Genomic DNA, 27,577 nt, shown 5'->3' on the forward strand with positions numbered 1-27,577 from the left:
TTGCGATGCTGACAAAGTACACGTGTTGTTAAATCATGTAGTTGCAACTCACTGCAGTAAGTTCCAGAAAAGCCCACACAGCTCAGCCTGAATAGCAAGTTCAGCAAATTTAGAAAAACAGGCAAATGACCATGCTTACAAATCTCTGCTGCCCATCATTACCAATGAAATGGCACTAAATAATACAATATCAGTCTCAAGTCTGTAACACATGTGAAAACAGTAGTATTTTGGCCCTCCTGCCCGGTCACTTTATTGCGGAGGCTGTAAAGAAAACAAAACGTGTCACAATTTTGCAAGGAATCAGACAACTCAATGAGGAGTTAGCTTTGACACAGGCACAAGATCCCTTTGCAAATTCTCTTAAAGGTATGGGCATGCAAGTTTGATTGAAACCAAACAACACTGAACAGATATTTTATTGAAAGATAAAGATTAATCTGATTTACTTCAAGTAACAATTAACAGAGTGCAATTCATTTATGGATTTGAGTAGGAGATTCCTCTATTTTGGTAGTGTACAAGCAATTTGTCCTAACAAGATGTACATATCTGACAAATGAAACATCCTTTTTAAGTGTTTATTGTTTAAAATTGTACATAAGCAACCAGTGAAGAGGAACTAGAGAAGAAAGTACTACTAAGATGTTAGGCTTCTTTGTTCATGGTCATCCCAAAGATATCATATGCTATCTGCATTCTACCTCACTGACTTTCATTTTTTTAAGATTGGAGAAGAGGAGCTCTGAAGGTCATATTAGTATCAGGATTAGCTAAAATAAAACTCCATTGGTCGATATCCTACAGGCTTTGCCAGTAAAATTCTCTTGTAACTCCAGTTGCACATCTCTTTTAGATCCTATCCACTACACTCTGTTCTCAGCCATTTGAGTAGAGTTGAAAAATTACAAAAATCTTTAGAGGCCATATAGGAAGGTAGCTGAAAGAGGACTTGACACAAGCACGGCAGATGAGAGATGTTGGACTGACTGCAGACAAGCTACACTGGACGTATGAGGATGATGCAAGACAGACAGAGCTTAAAAATGTGTTGCTGGAAAAGCGCAGCAGGTCAGGCAGCATCAAAGGAGCAGGAGAATCGACGTTTCGGGCATAAGCCCTTCTTCAGGAATGAGGAGGGTGGGCCAAGCAGGCAAAGATAAAAGGGAGGGAGGAGGGACTTGGGGGAGGGGCGTTGGGAATGCGATAGGTGGAAGGAGGTTAAGGTGAGGGTGATAGGCTGGAGAGGGGGTGGGGGCGGAGAGGTCGGGAAGAAGATTTCAGGTCAAGAAGGTGGTGCTGAGTCTGAGGGTTGGGACTGAGATAAGGTGGGGGGAGGGGAAATGAGAAAGCTGGAGAAATCTGCATTCATCCCTTGTGGTTGGAGGGTCCCTAGGCGGAAGATGAGGCGCCCTTCCTCCAGGTGTCATGTTGCCATGGTCTGGCGATGGAGGAGGCCAAGGACCTGCATGTCCTTGGCAGAGTGGGATGGGGAGTTAAAGTGTTCAGCCACGGGGCAGTTGGGTTGGTTGGTGCAGGTGTCCCAGAGGTGTTCTCTGAAACTTTCCGTAAGTAAGCGGCCTGTCTCCCCAATGTAGAGGAGGCCACATCGGATGCAGTAAATGATGTGTGTGGAGGTGCAAGTGAATTTCTGACGGATATGGAAGGATCCCTTGGGGCCTTAGAGGGAAGTGAGGGGGGAGGTGTGGGCGCAAGTTTTGCCTTTCTTGCAGTTGCAGGGGAAGGTGCCAGGAGTGGAGGTTGGGTTGGTGGAGGGTGTGGACCTGACGAGGGAGTCGTGGAGGGAGTGGTCTTTCTGGAACACTGATTGGGGTGGGGAGGGAAATATATTGCGGTCTTTGAAGAATTACAAAAATTTTTAGAGGCCAAATAGGAAGGTAGCTTTCTCATTTCCCCTCCCCCAACCTTTTCTCAGTCCCAACCCTCAGACTCAGCACCGCCTTCTTGACCTGCAATCTTCTTCCTGACCTCTCCGCGCACACCCCTTCTCTGGCCTATCACCCTCACCTTAACCTCCTTCCACCTATTCCCAATGCCCCTCCTCCCTACCTTTTATCTTTGCCTGCTCATTCCTAAAGAAGGGCTTATGACCGAAACGTCAATTCTCCTGTTCCTTTGAGGCTGCCTGACCTGCTGCACTTTTCCAGCAACACATTTTTAAGCTCTGATCTCCAGCATCTGCAGTCCTCACTTTCTCCTAGCGAGACAGACAGATGAGAGCAGAAGATTGCTAGCAGAGAGTGCTTAGAATCTGTAGCATACTGTGTGTTTGGGAACTGAGCAGCAATGTAAACAGAAAACTGGCTGGATGTTAAGCAGGACAGAGGGAGCACATCATATTCGTCTTCTTCTGTGGCCTAAATGAAAAACCCACCAAGTCCATCTGTGCTTTCTTTATGTCATCAATTCACCGATCAGCCGACTCAACATCAATGCCAATATTTTATTGCCAATAAACACAGTTATTTTGGATAAAATTCCATCAGAATTGCACAAAGATAATTACACTAAACAACCAAAAACAAAGTGTCCTTACTGGGCAACTGCATCTTTTCTTGGTTTCTTTTGAAGATGCTAACTCAAACTGCAGCACAGTTCTTTGGGTACGAACCCATTCCTAAACTTCATCCAAATGATGACCTTTACATTAAGTTAACATTGGGCTAGCAAAGTAATTCAACATAATGGTAAAACCAGGATTTAAAAAAAAAACACTACATTGCATCGAGCCCTATACTTGCCCACAGCTACACAAGTATATGCTACATGTACGACTGTTAGATTAAATGTTGGCCCCATCATATTTTTCATCTCTAGCTCAAGAGAACCAAACAAAATATTGTGCTCTAACTTCCCAATTAGTTCTGGTCCTTAAAATAAGATATAATTTTCAATCAGGCCATTTAGGAAGAAAGCCCGTACCACAGAAGTTACCCATTTTGGCATAATGTTCACGAATTAATTTGTATCTCAAGTTTAATATGCTGAAGCTGCCTTATTCTTCCAAAATCAGCAGAATTTTGCTTTTACTCAAGGCTTCATAAAAACCTTGTGTAAGCTTCAAATCTCAAATTTGCACCAAATAATGTGGAAACTGCATAGATTCTCCTATTGAAAGGCACAGGGTAGCAACTGTTAATTTTTTAGGGCAATTTGTAAAGTGTTTTTACAACTACCATCTTTATAGTGCAGAGCGGAATACACATGCAGTCATCCTGGGTTGGAAGGAGGAAAGGGGCTTCGCTGCTTTTCATTTCATGGAAATAACGGAGAACCTGATGAAAACCTATATGTAATCTACTTTATAAAATGTTATTTGGTAAAGTACAGATATTCATTTATACTATGCATTTTTATAATACGCAAGCTTTAATTATTTGGAATATTAAGTGGCCTTTTATTGCTGTTTTATTTCCGATATCCTGGAATCACTCAAATCACGTCGGAAAATAGCTTGGGTAGCATTGACAAAATTTAACCATCCAGCAACCGTGCCATAGTGGCCAGTCATAGGTTCATAAAACCCCTACAGTATGGAAAGAGGCTATTTGCTCTCTTAAGTTTACACCAATCCTCTGAAGAGCATCCTACCCAGATAGAGCCCCCTGCCCTATCTTGGTACCATAACCCCAGTCAGGACTAAGAATTAATTCTTGGTCAATGCAAATAGTTAATCTCAGTTGGAAATGGCAGTAAAGACAATCTCTGAACTAAGGAGAATAGTTGTGAAGTTCCTAAAGTCTAGTAGCCCGCTAACACTTGATAATTCCCACACCTGAAAAAAATGATCACACAAGCTATTTAACTTTGAAGGGTGATTTACACAATGGGACAACAACCCAGGGAGTGAGGGGAGAAATAAAAGTGAGAATATGATTTCAGGAGAATTTAATAAAGCAGACAGATTGGTTATTTATTTATTTCTTTAAATTCAATCCATTTAACTGTACAAAGTGTTGCTTTCTTCCAAAATGAAGATCGAACAATCAGCTTCATGAAACAGTTTGTCCTGCCAACATAAAAAGACAGAAGAAATAAGTTCAAACCAAGGTGGAAAAAATAAATGCAAATCTTACACTAAATCAAGAGTAATAACTTATCCGTAGTTGAAATGTAAAATGCAACTAAACTTGCTTCTTAGTTGAATGTTTGCACTTGTCAAGTATAAGGATCAGTGCTGCAAAGTGAACCATTTTCTACTCAAGCTCCTTACAAACAATCAAACAATCCTGGGAAAGTGGACACATTGAGACAATGTGACAAATCCCCTAGACAAAGTCAGTTAGGTCTGGATAGCACTGAACTTGTCTATTTTTAGCTCAAAAACAAGATTGACATCCAATATTCAAATGATGTTAACAGTCACTCACAGGAAAGGCTGAAAACAATATTGCCAGAGACCATCCCTACTCAGAGCCTACTGACTAATTAAAAATAGCAATTAAGACACAATGTATCTTGAACATTTCCTAAAACAAAATGTTTTCATACAGAAAGGAGTATTGATTTTGCCTTTATAAACAGAAGTTTTTGTACTTTCCAAAATGATAAAAGAACCTAATGGAATCACAATAGTCATTAGATTTTAAAATACCTTTTATAACCCATTTATATTAATAACTCAATGTTATTGCCACAGGACTCAGCTGATTTCTCAATTTCTAAACAAATACATGTTACAATACGCTTAATAAAATTATTTAAGCCACGTGATTAGTTGAGGAAGGGTCACTGGACCTGAAACATTCATTGTTTTCTCTCCATTGATCCTGCCAGACTTGCTGAGTTTCTCCAGCAATCTATTTTTGTTTCAGATTTCCATAATTTGCAGTTCTTTGACTTTGTGCAATCATATTATGTTGGTTAGATGTTTCTGTAGTTATCAATTCTGAAAAACCTGGAAACCACCAGCAGCTCCGAAGACCATGCAAGAAATCAGTTTCATTGCTAACAGACATTCCCATACCTGAATTATCAAGAGTCAGTTAAGAAGTGACATCCATTCTTTTCAGTTTGAAAATATAACCTATTGGGTGTTTGTGACTTTGAAAAAGAAACATTACATTTAAATGGTTTCCCTCAGTTTGCTGAGAAAGGTCACTTCTCAACGATGGTCTGAGTTTCAACATACACAAAAAATCATTAAAAAACAATGATTAGGTCAATGCAACTTATTTGATGACATGGCAACAAAAGAAATTATACAATTGCATAATCTGGTAATTAAACAGCATATTAGAAAAAACTGCACATTTCGTAAAATACTTTAGGTGGTATACATCCAGGTAGGCGAGAGGAACAAAGGGATCTCAGAGGAGAAGTACAGCCATCACGAAATTGGACCATGGGATAGCAAAGTCATAAAAAAATCAAATTGAGCACTTCCAGAAGAATGGAATTGAATTGTAAAGGTGTAACACTGAATATGTGCCTCATCTTTGGGTAGGCCACATTGAGATACTGTATGCGATTCTGGGTAATCTTGTAAAGCTTCACAAAAAGGACTAAAAGCACTGGAGAGAGCGCAAAGAAAATTTACAATTATAATACCAGAAAAGTGTGGTCATGCACATGAGTAAAGACTGAACAAGATGGGTTTCTTTCCTCTCGGTAGCAATCGCAGCTGAAATGTGACCGCGATATATTTTCGACAGATTCTGATGCAGTGGATACAGAAGGAATGTGGAATGCAGAATGCAAAAGAGACTAACCCAGAGTGGTGAGAATACAGAATACGACCACAGGAATGGTTAAAGTAAACAGAAGTGATGCAAGTTGTAGATTTATTTGCTGACATGTTTTTCTGCAGACATTTTGTCGTCTTGCTAGGTGACATCGTCAGTCTGTCTTCGATACAGCGTTGGCGGTCTGTCCAGCCTGGTTTTCAGGTGTCGGTTTTTTGGTACTTCCAGTTCTGTATCTGAGTGATGCACCTAAAAGCAAGTTGAACAAACAGGAGGGAAGGAGGAAAGGAGGAAATAATGGACTACTGTAATTGAATCAAAAGAACTGTGGGAGTCGTCTGATGGAATATCAACACTGATGTAGCCAAGTTGGACCAAAATGACTTGTTTTCTTGCTGCACATCCTGCATAATCCTATGCTGAGTACACTTTGGCAATATTTTCAAAAAGTTGTAAAATTTGATTAGAAAAGGAATTTATTTTGAAAACTTGAGCATGGTGACTAGTGGTTAGCACTGTTGCCTCACAGCACCAGAGACCTGGGTTCAATTCCACCCTCAGGCAACTATGTAGAGTTTGCACTTTCTCCATGTCTGCATGATCTTCCAAGCGCCCCAGTTTCCTCAGACAGTCCAAGCACGTGCAGGTTAGGTGGACTGGCCATGCTGAGCTGCCCACAGAGTCCAGGGATGTACAGGCTAGGTGGATTGGGAAATCCAGAGTTATAAAGGGTAGGGTAGATTGAATGAGATGCCCTTCGGAGAGTTAGTGTAAACTCAATGGGACAAATGGCCTGCTTTCACACTGTAGGGATTCTATGATTCTATGCTGTGTTTACCTGCACTGTGACCAAGAGTCAGGTTTAATGTACAGTTTTGGGTATTTAGATATATTAATGGGAGAAAAACCTTTCCTGCAGTTTAGTGCACCACAAACTTGCATATTTGGAGAATTAGACCATTTAACAATTTAAGTGCATCTGCCTTTCAATAAGATCATATCTAATTCTGTATGGGGATAGACTGGCATGTGGAACACAATCACAAAATAAAAAGAACTGTGGATGTTAAACACCTGAAACCAAAACAAATTGCTGGAGAAACCCAGAAAATCTGGCAGCATCTGTGGACAGAAAGCAGAGTTAACATTTCAAGTCCAGTGATTCTTCTTTAGCTATCACTCATTGGAACCTCCTCTGAACTGGATCCAATACATTTACATCCTTCCTTAAACAGCAAGATTGAAACATATTATACTTCAATCTGCCAATTTTTTGCACATTCACTTCAATTATCTATGTCAGTCTGCATCCTTATTATGCCATATTCACAACATACCTTATCTTTGTACCATCTGCAAATTTAGTCATTATGTCTTCAAATCCCTAATATAAGGCATTGATAGAAATTGTAGCTAGCTGAACGTTCAGCGCAGGACCTCATTTTCGTATGCACTCAATGTGAATTAGACACTTCACACACACTCTATTTTCTGTCAGCCAGCTAATCTTCCACTGGTCTACAACAAGTCATAGTTAAATTCTGAAACAAGTATTACAATTTTACAGCTGCATGCAGACAAAACATATGCACAAACTGGTACTCTGCACTTCAGTAATGACCAAATCCTGCTGCTTGGGAGCTTTATACTTTCATAACAGAATACATAATGACAAATATCTATTAAGGGAGCATGCAGCATTGCCCAAAATCCTTTTGATAAAGAAGATACAAGGGACATGGAAACTACTTCAAACAGCTCCAAACAAAAAAGGCAAAAGCACAGGTTCAAGGACTTCAACCTGTGCTGTTACTTCTATAATCCAATGGAAATCAAATCAAATTAAACAATTCTTCCATTATATTTTTTGTACCAAAAAACACAATTGGCTAAAATCAGTGACTTTGGATCTACATAACATTAAGAAACCCAAGTACACAACTCCTGCGATATCAGAGCTAAAGTTTCACTTATGGAATTCTTATTGCTTTCACATAGCTATGCTTCATTTTTATTTTGAATTTAGAGTTTCTATTCTAATGTCAAATGCATACTAGTTACACATTTGAAAAAAGTGTAAATTCATTCCAATTGATGCTTTTTCAATAAATTTGAGATATAAACACTTGTCCTTCTAATCAAAAGCTGTCAGTTCAGGAATCATAGCTAGTAATCAAATTGCATGCTGTACACAGCTGGCATTGTCAAGGCTATAGAAGGTATCAGTGTGAAAAGCTGCAGAAGGATCACTACCATTAGCAACAAAAGTCCTTCATTATACTGATGCTCAATTGCTGCAAAAAAGTCAGTGTTAATTGCCTATATACAGTAAACAGAAATTGACAATGCAGTGTACTTGAAAGTTTAGTATGTTACCCCTTATACCATGAACTAATGCTTAGTCAGTATTGATTTTAGATGGTTTGATATGATAGAAGAGTTAAAATGTAAAACCTTGCACACAATTTATTGTATAGGAGATTCAGAAATCCATTTATCTTTCCAGAACGTTATTAGTTACTACAGCGATCTTAATACTATTTTAACCAAAAAAGGTCTTGTTTCAATAAAAGCCCAACTTGAAAGGCTTCCTACTATCTTCAGGGAAAGCATTGGTGGACCACTAACTTGTACAATTGTGAAACATATAGCTGACAGTTTAGTGGGAAAAGGAAAGCTACACAATAGTGGATTCTTCCTCAATATTAATATACTTAAAAGTCAAGGAAAGAGCTCACTTCTGTTGGTGCAGGGTACATGACACCTTTCAGTTACTGCCACTTAATTCCAGTTGTGCAGCGATTTCATTTTTTTTTAACAAAACGATCCAATCAAATATCTGTGCAGCAGATCCAAACCAATAACAAATCGAGCTCTTACTCACTTGTCAAGTTACTCCAGCGCTTTTATGATTGCTTCATTAGCTTCTATGCTAATCAAGGCCTCTGCCCGTTCTATCTCACCAGATGCAGATGATAGTTCAGCATTGGCTTTGTCCAGGTTAGCCTTTGCAGCCTATAACAAAAATTTAAAAAGTGTTTAATTCAGGTGTAAAACAACTTGTACACCATTTCATGAAAAGTAGGATACAAATCATTTAAATTTTGCCTTCTTAAAATAATAAAAAAAACTGCTTTATTCAGTCAGGTTATGGAAAATACTTACTACATTTATCACTAACCTAAAAATATGGTCTACAACCCACTTAGTTAGGATATCCAAAAGAAAGGCAAATAATTCTCTGAAAGCGTAACCACAATTATACAATCGTAAGCAACAAGTAATTTTCATTATTTTGTAAAAAGTCTGATCCTAAAAGAAATGGTCATATCGCACAAATAGCTGTGCTTTTATGGGAGAATCATTATTAAATTAAATTTTAAAATACTGCTGTCAGTTTGTGCTATCCCTATATATATTTGTTAGTTTGGATTAGATTAGATTCCCTACAGTGTGGAAACAGGCCCTTTGGTCCAACAAGTCCACACTAACCCTCCAAAGAGAAATTCACCCAGATCCATTTCCCTCTGACTAATGCACCTAACACTATGGGCAATTTTGCATGGCCAATTTACCGTCCCTGCACATCTTTTGGGCTGTGGGAAGAAACCTACGCAGACACAGGGCAAATGTGCAAACTCCAGACAGACAGACAGTCGCCTGAGGCTGGAATCAAACCTGGTACCCTGGTGCTGTGAGGCAACAGTGCTAACTACTGAGCCACCGTGCTATATATCCCTACCACAACCATGGTCAAAATATACTCAATGTTCGAGAAGTTTAACAGTACACTTACTTTTCTGATGAAAAAAGTGAAGAAATTTCTTCAATAAAGTCATGATTCACTAGGCTAACAATTATGCATTTCACTACAAAAACCTATAATTGCAGCAAAGAATACAATCCATAAATAATCTCATAATTTGGGCCCAGTTCCAAGTATATGGTGAGAAAACCAGAGGTTGCTGAGTTTGTATTTTTCATAGTTAACAAAACAATAAAACAACAGAAGGTCAAACATGCAGGACGTGACTAAGTTTGAAGTTAACCTTAAAGGTGTCTGAATTCAGTCAGTTCTATCCCACTTGCTAAAAAGGAACTTGAAAACATGATTGGTGCTGTATCTCAAACACCTGCACACAAAGTAAAATATCATCCATGATATTACTGAGCACCAGGGTATTATAAACAGCACTACCAAATCCAAGGTTTGTGTAAAGATTTGTAGCTTAGGTGCCAGTTGCCATAGTGGAGTACGTTTGCCGAGCTGGAAAGTTGATTTGCAGACGTTTTGTCCCATCTAGTTGATACATTCAGTGCTTTGGAGTCTCCTGTGAAATGCTGCTGTATTGGGTCTTCTGGAGTTTATTTGGTTCCATTCCTGCTACTTCCGGTTGTTTGTTGTAGTGGCTGGTTGTTTCATGCAGTCTTTGCATAGAATCTTGTAATACACCTTAGTCTTGCACATGATGGGTATAGAGCCTTTTGTCCTGGTGAGTTGTTGCCTGAGCGTGGCTATTGATTTATGGGCTGTAATAAATCTGAGTGGTTGGAGAAGTCAGACTGTCAGGCATGGAACCTAGCAATCCGCATTCACAAATCACAAACTAGCCACTAAATGCCATGACTAGCTACCCTTTGCATCCATACACACAGATGACAAGGACCGCAAATTAGAGTGGGGCACCACAACAATCACAGGACAACCTAAACAGAGGATAGTCAGAATTTCTAGAAGCGTGGCACTCATCCAAGGGCTCCATTAATAAATATAAACCTAAACCCAATATACCGGCCACTACAACGAACAACCAGAACCAGCAGGAACTGAACCAAATAAATTCCAGAAGAGACAAAACTGCAGCTCCTCACAGGAGGCTCCAAAGCACTGAGGGTATCACCTATTCAGGGGATGAAACATCTGACAATCAACTTCCCAGCTCTGTGAACATCCCCACAGCTATAGCAACTACTACATCCACGTTGCAGTCTCAAACTTCAGCATTAAAATTTTAGCTTTGGTGTTCTTTTAAACAAAATGGGTAATGATTGTTTTTCAACTCTGATGCTTTTTGGATGTGTCATCCACATAACAGCCATTTGGTCTTCAATTACAGCAATAGCACTGGCTAGGTAATTACAAGAAACATCTAGACTAATTGAGTTCAGTTTTTCCTACCTGTGAAGTGAGTCACACTTTGACATCCAGCAAAACCATCACTGAGATTATGAATTTTTAGCACTACTCAGACAATTTATAACTTATGCACATCATCAGCCACTGAAGTACAACTGGCAGCAACAAACTGAATGGCCAATCATATGGCACATGCACACAAAATCACAAATTCGTGCCCTACAGCAAATCTCTCTTTAATAACTAACAGAATGTTAATATATTATACATACTCAAAGGTCTTCAAAGTTACTGAAAATGTAATGTCATAAACACAACTTATTGGGCTCTTAACCTGCACTTTTGCCCTACAAATAATTATTTGGAAGACTTTTGGGACTAGAGAGGTGCATGAAGTAGGAGGCTCCCCATGGCTCAATACCAAGGCCACTGCTACTTTTAATTTGTATTAATGACTTGTACTTGGGGGTTACAGGACATTGCAAAATTTGAAAATAACTGCAAACTGAGAGGAAGACAGTAATAGACTTCAAGAGGGCACAGAGTAGGTCAACTGAATGGACGTACAGTCTGCAACTGAAATTTAACGGGAAAAATAATGAAGGACTTTGGTAAGAATGAGAAGAGAGGATACATGTTAAATTATATAATTTCAAAGGGGTGGGGGAGCAGAGAAGAGACCTGGAGTTGTTTGAGATACAACAGGTCAACTCAACAGTTACATCATATGTAAATATAGCAAACTGAGTCAGAACATACAACAACTGGGAAGTTATGTTAAACATGTATGGAAAATTAATTTGGCTCCAATCGTAGTACTGTGCTCAAACACAGGCATCATACTTTAGAAAGAACATGAAGACTGTGGAGAGTGTACAAAACTAACTTTCTAGAGATGAGGCAGCAGTTATGTGGTCATACTGGTAAAACTGCTTTCAATGCTTAAAGGATCAATACTTAAATGACAGGTGTTCAAAGCTCATTTTTAAAAGAATCTGAGGCAAGATTAGGAAACTTATTTTTTTTGTACACAAATTAGGATTTGAAATATGTTGCTCAAGAGGCTAGAGTACATGGATTCAATAATAGCTACCCAAAAGGGAACTGAATAAACATTTGATGAATGAATATAAGAGGAGAGCAGCAAAATAACAGTTAGAGATATAAAAATTGAGCTTTAAAGAGAGCTTTTGGAACATTGCCAAACATTGAAAACCTCACTTGAAACCATGTTAGTGTGTGTAGGGTATTACAGTCATTCCAAATAAACCAGCAAACAGACCACACAAGTTCTTTTGGAAATCTTATTAATATACAGGAGGCTTGGAACTAAAATTAACTTCAGCCATTCCAAATGCTGCTTTATAGGATTCGATTTGGGAGCAAATAGTTCTTTTGTGCTAAAAGTTCAAAATTTCGCAAATATGTCAGTTGTACTGAGTTACCTACCAATATTTGCTCAAGGAAATCAAAAATGTAATTCTTTAAATTAGCAGACTTTAATGTAAAACATTTGTTCTCTATTTAAAGATTAATTTACTGGATACTTCAAATTAAAATATACAATAGATTACCTTGAGAAGAAAAGAACAAGGTTGGGCAAGTTTCACAAAATTTAATGGCTCAAATGCAGGCCATAAATTACTCATCTGAGCAACATATATCACAGGAAAAACTACCTTGAAAGTAATCGCAGCACTGACTAAAATTTGGAGGAGAAAATTTGCAAAAGATTTATGTTCAAACAGACCAATAAATGAGGTCTGACGTCTCATGAGAAGTGTTACAAATATCTGATTCTTCCCACATTTATGGGGGTGAATATCTGCCAAGTTTCCCTTATAAAGTGATATCTGTTGGTCAATAAAGCTAGAGAACAAATTTAAACTGCTAACATAGTGGTTTATATAACAACGAAAAGCAAAGTACTATTATCCAAATTCTCAATGAACATTAGGCACAGTAATATTTCATAAGACCTCCAGTTTATAAGAGTTTCTCAAAAAAATTTTGCCGTATTCTTTTAACTAAATTAAATTTAACTGAAATAACTCTCAGCAAAAAAAGGGGAGGTTGAAGATTATACAGTGCCAATACTAAACTGCATTACTTACATATGGGTTTTAAAAACATGGACTGACTGACTAAATAAAACTATTACCTTCCTCTAAATACATCAAATTGTCCTCAATTATACCCACATACAGGAGTTTGTGGGTATAATTGAGGACACTATACAGAGGTTCATCCCCAAGAAAAGATAGATTATCCGGGGAGGGATTAGACAACCATAGCTGACAAAGGAAGTCAGGAAATGTATTAAAGAAAAAGAGAGATCCTATAAAGTGGCCAAGAACAGTGGGAAATCAGAAGATTGGGAAGGCTACAAAAACAAACAGAGGATAACAAAGAGTGTAATAAGAAATGAGAGGATCAAACATGAAGGTAGGCTAGCCAGTAATATTAGAAATGATAGTGAAAGTTTCTTTCAGTACATGAGAAACAAACGACAGGCAAAAGTAGACATTGGGCCACTTCAAACTGATGCAGGAAGCCTAGTGATGGGAGATAAGGAAATAGCAGGAGAACTTAACAAGTACTTTGCATCAGTTTTCACAGTGGAAGACATGAGTAATATCCCAACAATTAAAGGGAATCAGGGGGCTGAGTTGAGTATGGCTGCCATTACAAAAGAGAGTGCTAGCAAAGTTTAAAAAATCTTAAAATTGATAAATCTCCTGGCCCCGATGGGATACACTCTAGAGTTCTGAGAGAGGTGGCTGAGGAAATAGCGGAGGCATTGGTTGAGATCTTTCAAGAGTCACTGGAGTCAGGAAATGTCCTGGATGATTGGAAGATGGCTGTTGTAACCCCCTTGTTCAAGAAAGGATCAAGACAAAAGATGGAAAATTATAGGCCAATTAGCTTAACCTCGGTTGTTGGTAAAATTCTAGAATCCATCATTAAGGATGAGGTTTCTAAATTCTTAGAAGAGCAGAGTCTGATTAGAACAAGTCAACATGGATTTAGTAAGGGGAGGTCATGCCTGACAAACCTGTTGGAATTCTTTGAAGAGGTGACAAGTAGGTTAGACCAGGGAAACCCAGTGGATGTGGTCTATCTAGACTTTCAAAAGGCCTTTGATAAGGTGCCACACGGGAGGCTGCTGAGCAAGGTGAGGGCTCATGGTGTTCAAGGTGAGCTGCTGGGATGGATTGAGGATTGGCTGTCTAACAGAAGGCAGAGAGTTGGGAGAAAAGGTTCTTTTTCAGAATGGGAGCCGGTGACGAGCGGTGTCCCGCAGGGTTCAGTGTTGGGGCCACAGCTATTCGCATTATATATTAATGATTTGGATGAGGGGACTGGGGGCATTCTAGCGAAGTTTGCAGATGATACGAAGTTAGATGGACAGGCAGGTAGGACTGAGGAAGTGGGGAGGCTACAGAAGGATCTAGACAGTTTGGTAGAGTGGTCCAGGAAATGGCTGATGGAATTCAACGTGCGAGGTCTTGCACTTTGGCAAAAAGAATAAAAGCATAGACTACTTTCTAAATGGTGAGAAAATTAGTAAAGCCAAAGTACAAAGGGATCTGGGAGTGCTAATCAAGGATTCTCTCAAGGTAAACATGCAGGTGGAGTCCGTGATTAAGAAAGCGAATGCAATGTTGTCACTTATCTCAAGAGGGTTGGAATATAAAAGCAGAGATGTGCTACTGAGACTTTATAAAGCTCTGGTTAGGCCCCATTTGGAGTACTGTGTCTAGTTTTGGTCCCCACACCTCAGGAAGGACATACTGGCACTGGAACATGTCCAGCGGAGATTCACACGGATGATCCCTGGAATGGTAGGTCTAACGTATGAGGAACGGCTGAGGTTCCTGGGATTGTATTCATTGGAGTTCAGAAGATTAAGGGGAGACTTAATAGAGACGTACAAGATAATACATGGCTTGGAAAGGGTGGACGCTAGGAAATTGTTTCCATTAAGCGAGGAGACTAGGACCCGTGGACACAGCCTTAGAATTAGAGGGGGTCAATTCAGAACAGAAATGCGGAGACATTTCTTCAGCCAGAGGGTGGTGGGCCTATGGAATTCATTGCCGCAGAGTGCAGTGGAGGCCGGGACGCTAAATGTCTTCAAGGCAGAGATTGATAGATTCTTGTTGTCTCGAGGAATTAAGGGCTACGGGGAGAACGCTGGTAAGTGGAGTTGAAATGCCCATCAGCCATGATTGAATGGCGGAGTGGACTCGATGGGCTGAATGGCCTTACTTCCACTCCTATGTCTTATGGTCTTAAAAAGTAAAGTCACCATAGTCCCAGAGGACCATAATACCGGTCTCTCATTAGAAAGAAAGAGAGGATTAGTGGTGACTTTAACCCAAAGGCTACTACACTTCACAAAGGGCAAGGTTGAGAAAATGGGATCTTTATGGTGACCTCAGCCAGTACATGTATGCTACTGGCAAACCAGCTAACCAGCCCCAATTGCGCAGGTCACTTACATCAGATCTGGGAAAAGTTAGAAATGTAATAGGTTCTAAGCAAGTGAAAGGGAAGGCTTTGGGAAAGAAGTAAAAAAGAAAATCCTGTGACACAAGTTGCAAGGCCACTGGGAGTGGAAATGAGAAATAAAAGAAATGATGCAAGATATTGGGCGGCACGGTGGCACTATGGGCGGCATGGTGGCACAGTGGTTAGCACTGCTGCCTCACAGCACCAGAGACCCGGGTTCAATTCCCGACTCAGGCGACTGACTGTGTGGAGTTTGCACATTCTCCCCGTGTCTGCGTGGGTTTCCTCCGGGTGCTCCGGTTTCCTCCCACAGTCCAAAGATGTGCGGGTCAGGTGAATTGACCATGATAAATTGCCCGTAGTGTTAGGTGAAGCGGTAAATGTAGGGGTATGGGTGGGTTGCGCTTCGGCGGGTCGGTGTGGACTTGTTGGGCCGAAGGGCCTGTTTCCACACTGTAAGTAATCTAATATATCAATTCAGAATCTTTGAAATATTTTTGCCTGAAACGCTTTGAATATTTAGTGTTATCAACAGCAAGACTAATAGACCTTTCAATTACAAAGCAATCAGAGGACAGAAGAAAAGTGAATTTACACACAATTTTAGCCCTGATATTATTATTGCATTCTATGTTGGCAAGGTCCCCCAATTCATTACAGTTCCAGAAAGGATAGCTCAGAATGTTATGCTTCAGGGAATGAATGGTGAACTAGTTTCCCTACTTTATTCACCCCTCCCCTTGGTTGGTTGCGATAGGGTTAATTTAAATTGAGGAACACTTCTTTCCAGATCCAATGAACTTCTGTTTTAAAAAAACTAATTTAATCAAGTCTTTTGAATTAATAAACAGCTTATTAATTACTATGAGAGAAGAACTAGTAATATAGCACAGAAATAAGAGGACAACAGCCCAAAAAGATACAAGTTAAAGAAGATATATAAATTGGTTTATGAATTGTTAGCCAGGAGTGGATAGTTGAATATCATGTCTGTTGCAGTGGAGGTTACCAGCAGGGTTAACATTGATAGCTGAACAGTCAGTTTCATGCTCATTAGTACTGCATACTGGTTGAGATTTTGTTCTGATTTCTTTCAACCTGATTGAATTCTAGCATTCAAGAGGAGGGAGGGCCTTTTTGTTGTCTGATTTCTCTTGTTTGGCTGCTAGTGAGGAGTTCTAGCTTTCAGGGAGAGGGGGTTGTTACTTGCAACACAGTGATAAAGGGGATAATTCTTCAACAATTACCTCTGCAATACCTATTGAGCTGTCTTCCTGGGGCTCCCATTACAGTTAGACTTACAGTGTGGAAACAGGCCCTTCGGCCCAACAAGTCCACACCGACCCGCCGAAGCGCAACCCACCCATACCCCTACATTTACCCCTTACCTAACACTACGGGCAGTTTAGCTTGGCCAATTCACCTGACCCGCACATCTTTGTGACTGTGGGAGGAAACCGGAGCACCCGGAGGAAACCCACGCAGACACGGGGAGAACGTGCAAACTCCACACAGTCAGTCGCCTGAGTCGGGAATTGAACCCGGGTCTACAGGCGCTGTGAGGCAGCAGTGCTAACCACTGTGCCACCGTGCCGCCCACAAGTTCTTATTCTTAGAAATCCAGCCACCATAGGAACGTTACAATCCCACAGAACAAGATAACTTCACAGTGGCATAGGGGCAATGGACCTCTGGACCAGGCGATTTGGCTTCCAGTCCTACATACTCCCGTGTCGTACCATACCTGAACAGATGACTAAAACTATCTAAAAGCACATTTAGTAACAGGGAAAGCTACCTCTATTAGCATAAATGTTATAAATTTGAAAGGAGCTTTGAGGTTGCTAAATGGCATGGATGAACAGAACTTCCATTTAGGATTAAGCTGACAACATGCAGTACAACAGACAGGACAAAAAGAAACACCAACCAAACAAATCAAGTAGCTCATACGCTAGGAAAAACCAAACTTGTACTTAAATTCATTAAAACTTTTCTGAGAAATGTCTCAAATCAATGAACAAGCATGAGTTAGGTAAGCACTGGCCAATGGCAATACAAATTACAAATGACCAAGTTGGTCAAGACAATCTTGAATCACACAATAAAAGCTCAAGTTGTGAGCAGTGCATATAACATTATCAAACCAGTTCAAATGACATTTTCAATCCTAATTAAAATACAAAGTTATACTTACTGTTACGTCTAATTCATCCAGAGCTGCAGCTTCTTCAGCCAGGAGCTGAACGGATGAGTCTGCATTCACTGTCACAGAACCACTGCTCACTAGAAACGAGTAAACAACAAATTTCAATTGTGTAAAAACTAATACCATAAGGTTAGGTTCAACCAGAGTAGAATGGCAGCGCTCCCTGAAAATATTAATGTGGAGATGCCAGCGTTGGACTGGAGTGGACAAAGTCAGAAGTCACATAACACTGGTTTATGGTCCAAAAGGTTTATTTAAAATCACAAGCTTTTGAAGCGCTGCTCCTTCATCAAGTGATGTCATACTTAGTCCCATGTCAGCTTTCTGCCTGTCACTAAGGTCCTCATTCTCGCACTGCTTCACCATCTTTTCAGCATTTCCAAACTCAAACTTGAGTGAAAGAAATTAACTCAAGTTTACTTATTTTGCAATTTCAGGTTTAAAAAAAAACTGGGCATGAGTTAAGAAACAAAAGCAGAGAACTGTAGAAGTGGTCTTTGTGAAAATGGCACAGTACAAGCAATTCATAGGCAAGGACTAATGCTAGGTCACAGCAGCTAGTGGAACTTAATTTTAAATACTTCTGGAATTGAACATTAATTTCACCAATTGTAACCATGAAGCTATGAATTGTGGTGAAAATCCATTTGGTTGGCTAATGTTCTTTAGGGAAGGAAATCTGGCACCCTTACCTGATCAGATTAAAAGGTGACTGCAGAAAACAGTAATGCGACTGACTCTAACTCTGCTCTGAAATGACCTAGCAAGCCTTTACTGGAATTAGGGATGTGGTACAGATGCCTGCCTTGCTAGTGACACCCACATCTTAAAAGAATAAAGGAAATGACCATTTATTTCCTAGACTGCTATTCTACTTTACTGCGACCAGATGTCTTTAAAAAACATAAAGCAGTGCTTCCCAAATACTCTCCCACTATAACCTCATTTCAAGGCTTGAAAGTTATGACCACCGAGTGATGAGTGGAATTGGGAGAGAACTGAGAGAAGGGACCAGGGTATACAAAGGGAGAGAGAAAGCTGGTGGAAGGAGGCAGCTAAGTGCAGACGGTGGAGAAGGAGCACATCTGTTATAATCACTCAGAGCTTCATGGCAGATACTGCTGCCTCGGAGCTCGCAAACCCAAAATTACAGCTCATCACCCCACTTTGGCAAGTCCTGGTATAAAGGGAAAAACACCCTTTGGTTAACTGAAGGCAACAACTGCATAATGAGATGATTTAATTGCTCAAATAATCAAAAAACAGTAAATAAGTGTTTGAAAACTGGATATAGAAACATTACGTTGGACAAGCTTGGAGAAATAAAAATTGCAAAAAATGTTTCCTGTCACAATAATGAATCTTAGAAACTAGAACAATACCTAAAGGCAGATAATTTAAAATCATAGAAAAGACCTATATTAAAGGTCTCACATTTTAAGAAGAAAAGATGTTTTATTGTACACTTACTGGTTTGCAACAAGTCATTAGTCAAATTCAAAAATAGTGGTGTTACAATTCTATGGTTGCATGCAAAGTTTACATACAAACTGATACTCTGCATTGCAACAGCACTTGATCATGACTGCTTGGGAGGGAACTTTAGATTTTCATAATAGAGTACATAATGACAAATAGCTATTAAAACAGTATTCAACATTGCTCAAAAGGCAATGGATTAGGATTTGATAAAAAGGTTAAAGGAAGGGGCATGGAAACTACTTCAAACACCTTCAACAAAACAGCCATAAGCATAGGCCAAAGAACATCAATCTGTGCTGTTATTTCTATAATCCAATGGAAGAGAATTGCATTGACACAATTCTTCCATTATATCTTGCTACCAAAGAAGACAATTGGCTAAAATGAGTGAATTTGGACTTCTAAATGTTGTGTAGATCCAAGTACACAACTCCTGAGATAACAACGGTTATATTTCAGCTAAAGTTTTATTTTCTGAATTTTATTTTTAAAACTGCTTTCACATTATGCTTTTATTTTCTGAATTTATTGTTTCTATTCTAATATAGAATAATTGCCATACTAGTTACACATTTGAAAAAGATGTTTATTCATTCCATTTGATTCTTTTTCATTAAACTTGAGATATAAATATTTGTCTTATAACTGAAAGCTTTTCTATTAGTTCAGGAATCCCTGCTAGTAATCAAACTGCACGCTGTACAAGAGCAGGCACTGTTCAGATTGCAGAAGGTATCAGTGTGAAAAGGATCAACATTAGCAACAAAAATCCTTCATTATACTGCTGCTCATCTGCTGCAAATAAAATCAGTGTTAATTGTCTACAGTTTACACAGCCAACAGCAGAAATTACTGCAGTTGCACTTAAAAGTTCTCAATTATGAAATTTCATTTTCAAATTACCCTACTATATACACAGGAATTGACATACCAAAATACTTGGTCTGTGCACCTTCTTCATCATACACTGTTACGATTCCTGGTTTTAACACTTGTAACGTGGGTACGTGGGCAGGAAGAATACCAAAACTTCCAGTCAGTGTTGGAACATCAACTTGTTTCACGTTGGCTTCATTATAAAACACCTAAGAACAAACAATAAAATAGCCATGAAGACTGTTGCACAAGCCTCAACACAAATCATTTACTAGAATCATATTAATCACAAGAAAATTGAACTGAAATGCTTTTCATAAGGCACAAATGTTATAAAAGCCATAGAATTCTATCTTCAGTCTATTCTAAGGTAATTTCTGGTTAAGTATAGAAATATTAGCGTTGAACAAGTAACTGAAACGTAACATTGACAATTCTTTTTAAAAAGAGGAATATAGAGATAATAGTTTATCATGTCATTAGCTAATTTTCCCCAATACCATTCCTGGAAACGTATGCACAGCGATCACAAAGACGAAACCAAGACCAGGCATCAACTGTTCCACAGATATTCAGCAAGTTCGGAAATGAAAAACAATCACTTGCAAGGCAAAAGAATACAACCAGTACCATTGAAACAATCTATGCTGTTCCGATTTCTAAATCCATTATATTTAATGGATTTAGAAATTAAAGTCCATCAGCAAAAAAGAAGGATCATAAAACAAGTAGACTCGCTTAGCTGAAAAACTGAAGTCACACTGCCAATACTGTTTGCAAAGAAGTGAAATGCAGGTAAATAATTTTTGGGAGGTATTGGAATCCCTTGAAAAAGAGGCTATTTGAACAAGACTTGGTGGCCCACAGGATCACTGGTGCCTGGACAGGATGCGTTTTGACTGTATTGGCCAATTAAGGTATAGCTTGTAGAAGGATCAACCATCACGAATACCTGCTCATTTATGTCCTCTGTCCTCACCATCCAAGGCTCCAGACATACCTTCCATGTAAAGCAGCTATTTACCTGTACTTCATTCAATTTAGTCTATTGTATTCACTGTTCACAATATGGTCTCTACATTGTGGTGGAAAAACACTGGCTGAGTCACCACTTTACAGAACACCCAAGTCCTGTCCACAAAAATGACCTCTAAGAGGGTCCTGCATCCTTCAATGCTGAAAAAAAACATTTGACAAGGAAAACAGAGGATTACCTCTTGAGCATGGAGGCTGGTGGGTGGAAAGTGATGACATACAGAACACTACCATAGTTCTGGGAGACAGAGAGGGGAAGCAGTAAGAGCAGGTATAAGAATAGAATGGAAAGGTCAAGGATTCCATCAGGAATTTCCATTGTGGAAAATAAGAAGGCATATCAGAAACACAGGTAAATGGAGTGGCTACCTCAGACGCAACAGGGACATAGAGTCTTAGTGTTGGGACAGCCAACTTCCAATCCAACTTCTCCTTGCTGACCAGATATTCAAAATTAACCCGGTCCCATTTTTTTAGCATTTGGTCCATATACCTTCAAACCCTTCCTACTCATATACCCATCCAGATGTCTTTTAAATATTGTAATTGTACCAGCCTCCACCACTTCGCCTGGCAGCTGATGCCACACATGCACCACCTTCTGCGTGAAAAAGTTCATCTGTACATCCCTTTTGAATGTTTCCCCTCCCACTTTAAACCTATGCCGTATAGTTTTGGACTCCCCTACCACGGAGAAAAGACCATGATTATTCACCCAACCCATGCCCCTTATGATTTTAAAAATCTCTATAAAAGGTCAGTCCTCAGCCTCCAATGTTGCAGGAAAAATAGCCCCAGCCTATTCAACCTTTCCCTAGAGCTCAAACTTTCAACTTCTGCAAAATCTTTGCAAATGTTCTCTCCACCCTTTCAAATTTCACATCTTTCCAATAGCAGGGTGACCAGAATTGAATACAGTATTCTAATAATGGCCTAACCAATGTTTGTACAGCCACAACATGACATTCCAACTCCTATACTCAATGCTGACCAACATTTGAAATGTCATAACATTCAAGGTTCTGGACCTAATGTGGGAAAGTAGGACTAATGTAGGTAATAATATTTTTGATGGTATATATCAATGGGCTGAATGGGCCCCTTCTGAACTGTATTGATTCTATGACCCTAATACAGGTACTGGGAATACAAAAGCAGGATGGATGGGAGGACGTGAAACCAAAGGTGCTGCAGGGATTAGTAGGTTTAGAGCGGGTACTAGTTGATTTCCCCCATTTCTGGAGATAGGCCAAGAAGTCAAGCAAGGAAAGTGCCAGAAGTGAAATATATGGATGGGAAAAAAGAAGAACTTGGAAGCAGAGTTAATGATTCCAAGAGAGAAGGAAATGACACCAACAAATAGCAATGCACTGGAACAAAAAGGTTACAGAAAGGACCTGCACAGAAGAAACAGAAAGCATAGAAACAGGGATCCCTCAAGCTATCTGATGCAGTATGGAGATGTGGACAGATTGGATGATGAAAAGACGGTCAGGGTCAGGAAACAATAAGTGAACAAGTAGAATCAAGATAGGGAAATGTGAGCAAAAAAAGTGGGCAATATAGTGTTCCACAGGAATAGGGCTGGGATCAGTTTCGACTTCACAACTTACGCACTTCAAGTTCCCCTCCAAGCCAGTCACCATCCTAACTTGGAAATATATTGCCGTTGCTTCACAGTCACTGGGTCAAAATCATGGAATTTCTACCCCAATGCATTGTGGATCAACTCACAGGAGGTGGACTGCAGCAGTTCAAGGCAGCAGCTCATTACCACCTTCAAGGGCAACTAGGGATGGGCAATAAATGCTGGCCACCCAGCGACACCCACATCCTACAAATGAATTAAAAAATTAGGTCATATGATGAATAGAAAGAAATACGAATGGGTGCCAAAGGATTGAAAATTGGAAAAGAAATGTGTAAGGGCATTCCATTAGTTACAGGTCAATGATTTAACAGCAATAATAATATTAACAGGAAGGGTTTTAGAGACAATAATCAAAGAGAAGTATCAGAACTGGGATAGATTCAAATTAACTCAGGAGAGCTACCATAGGTTGACAGATTGAGCTCGACTAATTTAATTGTAATTCCAGCAAAAAGTTCAAAGAAGATTGAGAAGCGAATGCAATGCATGTTACCTAAATGAAATCTGACAAAGTACCACACAAAGGCTGGTTAACAAAAAATTGCAGGTCACTATCAACTTGAATTAAAAAATTTACTGAAGAAAATAAAGCAGTAAAAAGTGACACGATGATTTTTCTTCCCTGATAACAGGATGGTAGACAAACAGTGGTGTTCTCCAAAGGTCAGTGCTAGGATTGCGGCTTTTAATACACGAACTGTCTTGGAAATCAGAAAAGAATGTAAAGTTTCAAAATCTGTTGCTGTTACTAAACTTGCAGGCAAAGCTCACATTGAAGTCAAGACAAGTTGACAAGACAGTCAAGACTAGCAAAAAGGGCAGATAAGTGGAAGATGGCTTTTAAAACAGCGAAGAGGATTAATGAGGGTAAAGCAATGGATGCAATCTATTTGGACTATAGTAAGGCGTGCAACAAGGTTCCTCATGGTAGGCTGGTTAGCAAGGTTAGATCACACCGATTAGAGACAGAACTAGCTATTGAGAGACAGAACTAGTTACTTAGATACAGAACTGGCTCGAGGGTAGAAGACAGAGGTACTGGAGGCTGCTTTTCAGACTGGAGGCCTGCGACTAGTGGTGCGCCACAAGGATTGGTGCTGGGTCTACTGCTTTTTGTCATTTACATAAATGATTTGGATGTGAATGTAAGAGTTATGGTTAGTAAGTTTGCAGATGACACCAAAATTAGAGGTGTAATGCACAGCGAAGTTTACCTCAGAATAAAATAGCATCTTAATCAGATGGGCCAATAGCTGAGGAATAGCAGTTTAATTTAGAAAAATTAGGTGCTGCATTTTAGAAAGGCAAATCAGAGCAGGACTTATACACTTAATGGTAATGTCCTGGGGAGTATTGCTGTACAAAGACGTTGGAGTCCAGGTTCGTTGTTCTTTGAAAGTAGAGTCACAGGTGGATAGGATAGCGAAGGTGTTTGGTATGCTTGCCTTTATTGGTGGTGCACATATGGAATGAACTAGCAGAGGAAATGTTGGAGGTCAGGAGTTTCAAGGCAGCAATGGAGGAGCCCCTTCTCTCCCTCCAATATTCGCTACCCAAAGCCAGCTGAAAAGTTGATAGTTTGAAGTCAAAATATGGAGCAACAGTCAGGGGAAAATATTTGGAAATGTTTTAAAAAGTGAGCTGGGATAGAGGAACCTGGGGCTCACATGCATCAATCTTTAAAAGGTCAAAGGCATCTTCAGTAAGTAGGTAACAAAGCACAAAATCTTACATTTCTTCAAAGACTGTACAAAGCAGAGAAATTCAGCTAAACCTTTAAAAATGTTCTGTTGTGGCCAAAACTAGAGTACTGCATCTAGCTATGACCCCCTCTTTTTATACACTGTATAATGCATATTCATGAATTTTATGAGCACTCAGTTTGTATCCCTGCATGTAAAGCATTTGAAGTCCTCACCTTGGCTGTCTCCAGATTCTCCACCACTAAAGGATTAGAGTTACTAAAATATTTCCATGAATGATTTTAGCTCCAAGGTTAAGTTTGAGGAGCTGAGCTTCCTCTGCTAGGAAAAATGAAGTGGTGATTTGAGAGAGACTGATGAAACTATAAATTATAATCTCAGTTCTGGGTAAAAGCCACAAACTAGGAGCTTTAAGACAAGATACACAAGAACAAGTAGTTTACTTTTGAGGCAGAAGTTAGCTTTATGCCTGCAATGACTGTGGAATAGGAACATCAAATGATTGCATAAGAAAATTAGACAGACAGTTGATGAAAAAACTTCAGGATTATGGCAAAGGAGCTGTGGAATAAGAAAGACTGGATTACTCTCGAGTCAGGGTGGACTTGATAGACCAAAGGAGGCCATTTGATGTATTACATATATGACATTAATAAATAAGCTGTCAGAAAGGGCAAATTCAATTAAATCTGAATAAGCATTATGTTGTGCATTTTGTTAGATTAAGCAAGCCACATGTTGCTTGGACGCAGCCTGCGTAGAATCAAACAGCAAAAGATTCAAAGGTACAGATGCAGATTGCAAATGCAGAACGAGTTTAATTTTAAAAAACCCAAGCACTAATATTATTTCCAGAGGGTCAAAATTTAACAGTAGAAAGCTCATGTAGAACCTGTGTGGAATATTGGTTAGGCTGCACTTCGAAGTAGTGCATGTAATTATGAAAAGGACAGTCACCAGAATGATGCATGGACGACACCAGAACTAAGAGATTGTGTTTTCACAGGAGCAGAAGGCCGAGGAGATGACCTGAGGAAAGTTTGTGTGTTTTTGGTCATTTTTATCCGAACTGAGTTGCCCCTGTCTGTTGGTAATAGGACAGGCGGCAGTAGATTGCAGTTTGCTCACTTCCCCAAGAAGCCAAACCTCCCTAACACGGTGAGAAGAGACACTTTGCCACAATAACAGAGAGAAGTAAAAGAAGCTCGTGCTTGACCGAAGTTGTCCGCATTCGCTGCCTGCAGCCCCGGAGCTGTGAATGGCGGCGTTAGGCCCCGGGCCTTACCTCGGTGGGAGAGGCGAATGTAAAAGACATCTTGTGAGCTGAGGACGTCGCCGCTTCGGCATAGCACCTGATGAGTAACCCCTGCCGGAGCAGGTGCAGCCTGTCAGGACGGACGATAGAGCGGACAGCAGCGGTGAACATGGTGCAACGAGAGGCCTCTCCCTCAGTAACCGACCCGCAGCTCGCCAAGGACAAGCCAGCACCCAGCCTGCCCCGCGGTAACACGCATGCGCGATGCCGCGCTGCATGCTGGTCTTTGTAGTCCCTTCACCGTCCCCTGCACTAGAGAGAACTACAACCACTGATACACTTGGAGATGTCGGTGTTGGAATGGGGTGTACAAAGTTTAAAATAATCACTCAATACCAGGTTATAATCCAACAGGTTTAATTGGAAGCACTAGCTTTCGGAGCGCTGCTCCTTCATCAGGTCCACTATTTTCCACTATCTTCTCTCCAAGTTTCTTACTTGGTTTACACAATCTCAGCAATTCATTTTTTAGTTATTTACATTGTAGTCGTTGTCATTAACATCATTATCACTATTTCCTCTCCACCCTCAATAGATCAAGTTGGTCTGGAATTCTGACTGGTCACTGATATGGTTGGCTTATTTTTCACATGAGAGTGATGGTTGCTGGCTATTCCTGAAACAGTTGCACTGTTCTGTATAGTATTTGATGTAGTTTGGTTACCTCTGGCCTCTATTCAGTGATACTCATAATCAGTCTCACTTTTTGGCTTGATTAAGGTCAATGTCTTTTTGTATTTCCTAAATGGCCCTTTGGGTGTTATGAATAGATATGATATTGGTTCATGTAGACTATTTCCTCTGCTTTTCTCTGTCATTACCGGACTTTCTAACATGTTTTCAATGTCATCAGTGTTTTTGTACAGTGTATAGAGTTAAATATAGAAACAAAGTGCTATTCTGCCTATTGAGCCTATTGCACTATTCAGTATGATTGTGTCTGATCCTTTATCTCAACACCATACTATCACATTCTTTCCATTCTGCAGGACCTTTAGTGTCTAGAAATCTAGCGATTTATTCCTTAAATATATTCAGTGACTGAGCCTCCATAGCCTTATATAGTAGAAATTTCCACAGGTTCACCACCTCTGATTGAAGTAGCTTCTCTCCTCTTCTCAGTCCAACATGCCTACCTTATATTCTAAGGCTGTGCCTCTTGTTTTAGATTCCTGACCATGGGAGGCATCATCCCTGCATTCAGTCTATCCAACTCCTCAGAATATTAGATGTTCAAAGTTTGGGAGAAGATTTGTAGCTTGGGTGCTTCACAGGAGGCTCCCATGCACTGAGGATGTCACCTAGACAGGGGACGAAACGTTTGCAACACAAATTCCCAGCTCGGCAAACAGAATCACAACATATTAGATGTTTCAATGAGGTACCCTTGCATTTTTCAAAATGCCAGTGAATACAGGCTCAGATGTCTTAATGTTTCCTCACGTGACAATCCTACCATCCCTTTGTTGCACTCCTTCTATTTCAAATCAATGTTTTCTTGGGAGAGGAGACAAAAAGAGCACACAAAGCTGAAGAGCCACTTTTTGGTGTGTTGTTTGTCCATTTCCTTGAACCCTTACAATAGATTAGATTACTTACAGTGTGGAAACAGGCCCTTCGGCCCAACGAGTCCACACTGACCCTCCAAAGAGCAACCCACCCAGATCCATTCCTCTACATTTACCCCTTCACCTCACACTACAGGCAATTTAGCATGGCCAATTCATCTAACTTACACATCCTTGGACTGTGGGAGGAAACCGGAGCACCCGGAGGAAACCCACGCAGACACAGGGAGAATGTGCAAACTCCACACAGACAGTTGCCTGAGGCTGGAATTGAGCCTGGGTCTCTGGTGCTGTGATGCAGCAGTGCTAACCACTGTGCCACCATGCCACCCACAATAGTGAGAAGTACAAAATTAAAAATCACATGTCACCAGGTTATAG

At 39.9% G+C, this 27,577-nt stretch overlaps 1 protein-coding gene across 2 annotated transcripts; it reads right to left on the bottom strand.

The window, feature by feature from the left end:
* Nucleotides 1-3,924: 3,924 nt before the first annotated feature.
* atp5f1d (ATP synthase F1 subunit delta) lies at nt 3,925-25,810 on the bottom strand. Of its 2 annotated transcripts, none has more exons than XM_060845982.1 (5): nt 25,599-25,810; nt 19,980-20,133; nt 17,555-17,643; nt 8,590-8,720; nt 3,925-4,030 (listed from the first exon to the last, which is right to left on the bottom strand). In XM_060845982.1, the coding sequence occupies exons 1-4, from the start codon at nt 25,737-25,739 to the stop codon at nt 8,598-8,600; spliced, it is 507 nt and encodes a 168-aa protein (XP_060701965.1). In that variant the 5' UTR covers nt 25,740-25,810; the 3' UTR covers nt 3,925-4,030; nt 8,590-8,597. The 2 variants fall into 2 exon arrangements, with proteins under 2 accessions (XP_060701965.1, XP_060701966.1); XM_060845983.1 differs by lacking the exon at nt 3,925-4,030 and adding an exon at nt 5,178-5,954.
* Nucleotides 25,811-27,577: the final 1,767 nt, after the last annotated feature.

Source organism: Hemiscyllium ocellatum, chromosome 28, assembly GCF_020745735.1.
Source record: "Hemiscyllium ocellatum isolate sHemOce1 chromosome 28, sHemOce1.pat.X.cur, whole genome shotgun sequence".
Taxonomy (NCBI): Eukaryota; Metazoa; Chordata; class Chondrichthyes; order Orectolobiformes; family Hemiscylliidae; genus Hemiscyllium; species Hemiscyllium ocellatum.